Raw genomic sequence first — 4,410 nt, forward strand, 5'->3', positions numbered from 1 at the left:
ACTCAGCAGAATTTGAGAAGAGCAGCACCAGCTGCAAAGAGCTGTGCCTTTTACTGTTTACTTCACTGCGTTTCCCTTCATTAGAACAGCTGAACAGAGATCGATGCTGCTACGTTTAACCACACACACCTCTACACACATCGAACTACCCCTCGTTTTATGAAGGAGATGTCCTGTCTGTGTGTTTGTGCTCAGCTCAGTGAAAGAAATGTGTTTAATCTTAATCTCGATGTGCTATAGCCCTGCCGGAGTGCACCGGAACGAACAATACTATCATAAACAAATGCCCCCACACAAACACACACACACGCCCTGGCGACCGGACATATTCTTCATAAAACTAACCACGCTTTATTTATTTTTCTCTCTATGAACCTTCCAGGGCGCCGTACAAATGCATCACTGCCCCATGTTCTAAATTGGATTAAAAGTGGCAGATTAGCCAATTTGTGACACTTGTTTAAATTTTTATAGATGGACAAATATTTTTCCCTGGGAATTTTTTTTGTCAACCCATTTCCAAAATGAACATTTTTGGAATTTAGTTTTTTCGTCTGTCCTCAAGTCAGTCAAAATCAGACTTAGATCACTGTAATGATTTCTTTCTTGCCTCTAAGCTGTTTTGTAAGGTGTGTTGCACTGCATTTGTGTATGTGATGTATATTCAGAGTGATAGGTTTTCGTACCGGTTCCTCAAGATGTTGTTGTCATAGTAACCACAGCTGAACTTCCTTCCACACACACGCTTCCACCAGATACACGACGTGTCAATGGCAGTCCCGAAGAGAGCAGGGGCAGGGAGCCAGGCTGAGGGGGGGGACAGAACGAGGGTGTAACATTTCTATCAACATGTGGTGGAGCTAGAGCCACTAGAGGCTTAAAATCAATGTCATTCAGAGGTATGTTTAATAGCACTTTGTTGTGGCACCCTATAGCAGCCAATCATCACAGTGAAACATAACCGTTCAGAGCCATTATGTGTGCAATAGTAATTCATTTGAATGTTTTATTGGAGCTTCTTTTACCATGGATATTTATATATTGTTAATAACCATTTCAAGTCTGTTTCGATTCAGAATAGTACATTTTCCATAGACACTTTTATTTTAAGCCACATTTTATTTCTACAATGTCACTTTATTACATGTTGCTCTATTCTGAAATGAAATACATTAACTGTAAAACTGTTGTAATAAAAACAAGATTAAATTATAAAATAATAATCGGTAACAGCAATTAAATAACTAGTTATTCATAACTATAGCATAACACACACACAGACATTGTGTCTTGACTTACCTAATACTCTCATGAGTAGAAATTGAATTCCTATAGCAAATGACTTCTCTTCAGAGGAAACACATCTGACAGAAGAAAAAAAAAAAATCATCTTATAAAGTATTTCTTGGCAACAAAATTTAAATACGAGTTTGATAAAATCATTAGTAAGTGTTTGTAGTGGAGGAAAAGCAGATATCATTACGCATTTTTGAATAGTTAAAATAAATTACATGAGTTAAAATAATTATGTGAATATACTGAAATGCATTGTCCTCCTTCCCTACCTGAGCACCATCATGTACATGGGGTTGTGAGTGAGGCAGGCGATCAGCGATGCCAGAGAGATGACCAGAATGACGGGGAGCATCAAATGTGGGCAGTTGTTGGGACAGGGGGCAGGGCGGGCGCTCTGGCCCCCAGACATACACCTGCAGCTGGTGTACAGCTGTATCCACAAAGAAAGCAATGGGAATATTATAGATTTAGGTTATCTGTGCAAATAGAATGAAAAACAACATTTTGCTTTGCTCGTTATTTTGTACCAAATCTGCTCTGAAATAAGCTTACTGGCGTTCTTGCCAAATGTGTTAAATAAGAAGATTGAGGCTCTCACGTCTGTACGCAGAATATTAGGCAATAACAGTCATCAGCTAGTTTAGCCTCAAGACACGAAACGGGATTCTTTGCTTAAGAGATTCTGGTAGGCAGAAGATTTTGTTTACAAAGGAACAGAGCCAGGTTAGCTCATTCCCCCTGATGCCATTCTTTATTCTGAGCTAAGCTGGTTACCTGCCTGGATCTTGCTTCAGACTAAGCATCCAAGATTTGAATCGATCTTCTCAATTACTTCTCAGCAAGAAAGAGAATAAGCATATTCCCCAAAATGTCGAAAAATTATTAAGCTGGTCAATGATTTAAAAAAAGCACAAAACATGGGGTAGTGTTTCTCTTCAGCCAACCCAACAAACTATTCAAATTAAAACACTTGGGTCACAGATGAAGTTTTGTTTTCAAAGGGTTCAAGAAATATAAGTACTGTCAGAGCTAGTGTGTCCGGATGTTGGGCATTTCCACTTCTTTTCCACTTCTCACATCACATTCATCACTTGATTAATTAATTCACCTTTCTTGTGGACTTCTGAGTTAACAGAAAATAGACTATAATTAATCTGATCTAATCTTGGGATTCATTCATTAAGATAGCTGCACCCATCAGTGTTCTGCAGTATTACACAGAGGACACTATTAGCAGTCACATATCTCCCAATGGAGGATTATTCGCAAGCTTTGACATCTTAATTATGACGTGTTGTCTTTCTTTAAACACCTCCTGTTGTCCTGTGAGTGATAAGCATTGATTGGACATTGGACTGTGAGACACTTGTTAGCGGCAGAGCTCTGTCTGTTCTGACTGATCCACACTGGGAGCTCCTGCTGATGGAACACATTATGTAAAAGAGCTCTGGGAATTGTGATTGTTTTGAAGATATGTCACAAAGTCTAAAAGCTGTCATCCAAGTATCCAAGCAGCACTACCATAACAATGTTTAACCTCTTGACTCCCTGAAGAGAAGATGCAGTCTCTGCATTCCCCACACAGTTAAAGATTAATTACACCATTCCAGGCTGATTTACAGATCGAGTAATAGGAAAAGAACCAAATAGTTATCCCCAGATCCCACACTGAGAAAATGTTACAAGCTATTACTAAATGTGTTTTGAGCTGTTTCTCCTTTTCAATAAACTTATCTAGCATTCCTATCTTACAGTACATGATTAATTTGCATCTGGAAATTGTACTCATTACTGCTGATGAATTATTGTACAATGTTATTCTAGTGTTGCACAAATATCTGTCAGGTTTAAAAAAGTCAGCTAAAAGTCAAGTTTTATTTGTTCAGCCCCCTCACAAGCATGTCTTAAAGATAGTTCTTATTGTTTGAAGTGGGGTTGAATGTGACACCTTCGTATCTATAGCCAGTGTGTTTCCTACAGTAGATAGCAGCTGACATGCCCCCCAGTTTGGAGAAGCACACATTAGAGCCATGCTGCTGTGGACAGGGGCAGAACAGTGACTTTCCAGGGTTATGGTTAGGGTCAGGGTTACGTTTAGTTAACCCTAACCATATCCTGCTGCCTCATCAGGAATTGTGTTTGTGTGACTTCTGTGATTCTGAACATAACAATCACACAATGACACCAACAAACAAACCAGTCTTTGGAGGCAGCAGTACACCAGCAACTTCTGTGGTGCAGTGAATATATTTTAAACTATAGCCTAACACATTTAGCTGCCGTTCCCATCTACATTGCTTGGCTTCTGTGTTACTAGGTGTGTGCCGAGCGCCATCTCCTGCTGGACAGACACTGACTATAGATACTTTCCCCACCTGAACCCTGTGGGTGTTGTTGGGGTCTTTGGTGAAGTTGGTGCAGCCGGCATGGCAAGGAGAGATATATTCCACACCGTCAGAGCCACACACGGGGTTGAAGGCGCTGGCAGGACAAGAGCAGTTGGAGTAGCACAGAGCTAGAGACCTGGGGAGGAGGGGGGGCGGCAGAGAACACAGGCTCAGAGCTGATGTGTGAGCAGGCCATGTTTCATTAGCATATTGATTCACATTATAGTGCTTACTGACTTGCTTAAATTCAATGTGTTTTAAATGTAAGGTAATTTATACATATTTAGCACAATTATATGTTTATAACAAGATTTAATCTGCAAACTAGCCGTTTCTGCAGTTTCATTCTATAGAGGAAAAGAAAAATCCAATGCCAACTTCATGAACTCTTAGCATTTTGTTTAGGCTTCAGTCAGACCATTAAAAGGCACCCTGTGGTGACCACTGGTAGCACTATAGCGCAATGTGAGTTATGTACTATAAGAAAAAAGTTAAAAGGGATTGAACACACACACCCACCCACCCACCCACCCACACACCCACACCCACACTTGCACTAATGTATATATTTGTCCTCTTGTAATATCATCTTCATCACTTTAAAGGAAATGGCCATTTCTACTGATAATTATTCCAGGTCAGTGTGTGCGGAGATCCGCGGAGCCGCGACTGAGAAAAGATAAGGCTGTGTGTGTGTGTGTGTGTGTGTGTGTGTGTGTGTGTATGT

At 40.2% G+C, this 4,410-nt stretch overlaps 1 protein-coding gene across 1 annotated transcript in view; it reads right to left on the reverse strand.

The window, feature by feature from the left end:
• Positions 1-649: 649 nt before the first annotated feature.
• Positions 650-4,410, reverse strand: part of LOC104948957 (solute carrier organic anion transporter family member 2A1-like) — a 6,008-nt gene continuing 2,247 nt past the window's right edge. Inside the window, exons 4-7 of the mRNA XM_010775198.1 lie at positions 3,672-3,819; positions 1,566-1,726; positions 1,300-1,364; positions 650-807 (exon numbers count right to left, since the gene is read on the reverse strand). Of these exons, the coding sequence (XP_010773500.1) occupies positions 665-807; positions 1,300-1,364; positions 1,566-1,726; positions 3,672-3,819 (517 nt within the window). The 3' untranslated portion in view covers positions 650-664. The remainder of the gene's footprint in view (positions 808-1,299; positions 1,365-1,565; positions 1,727-3,671; positions 3,820-4,410) is intronic.

The sequence above is a fragment of the Notothenia coriiceps genome, unplaced genomic scaffold (genome assembly GCF_000735185.1).
Source record: "Notothenia coriiceps isolate Sejong01 unplaced genomic scaffold, NC01 NC01_scaffold00015582, whole genome shotgun sequence".
Classification (NCBI taxonomy): domain Eukaryota; kingdom Metazoa; phylum Chordata; class Actinopteri; order Perciformes; family Nototheniidae; genus Notothenia; species Notothenia coriiceps.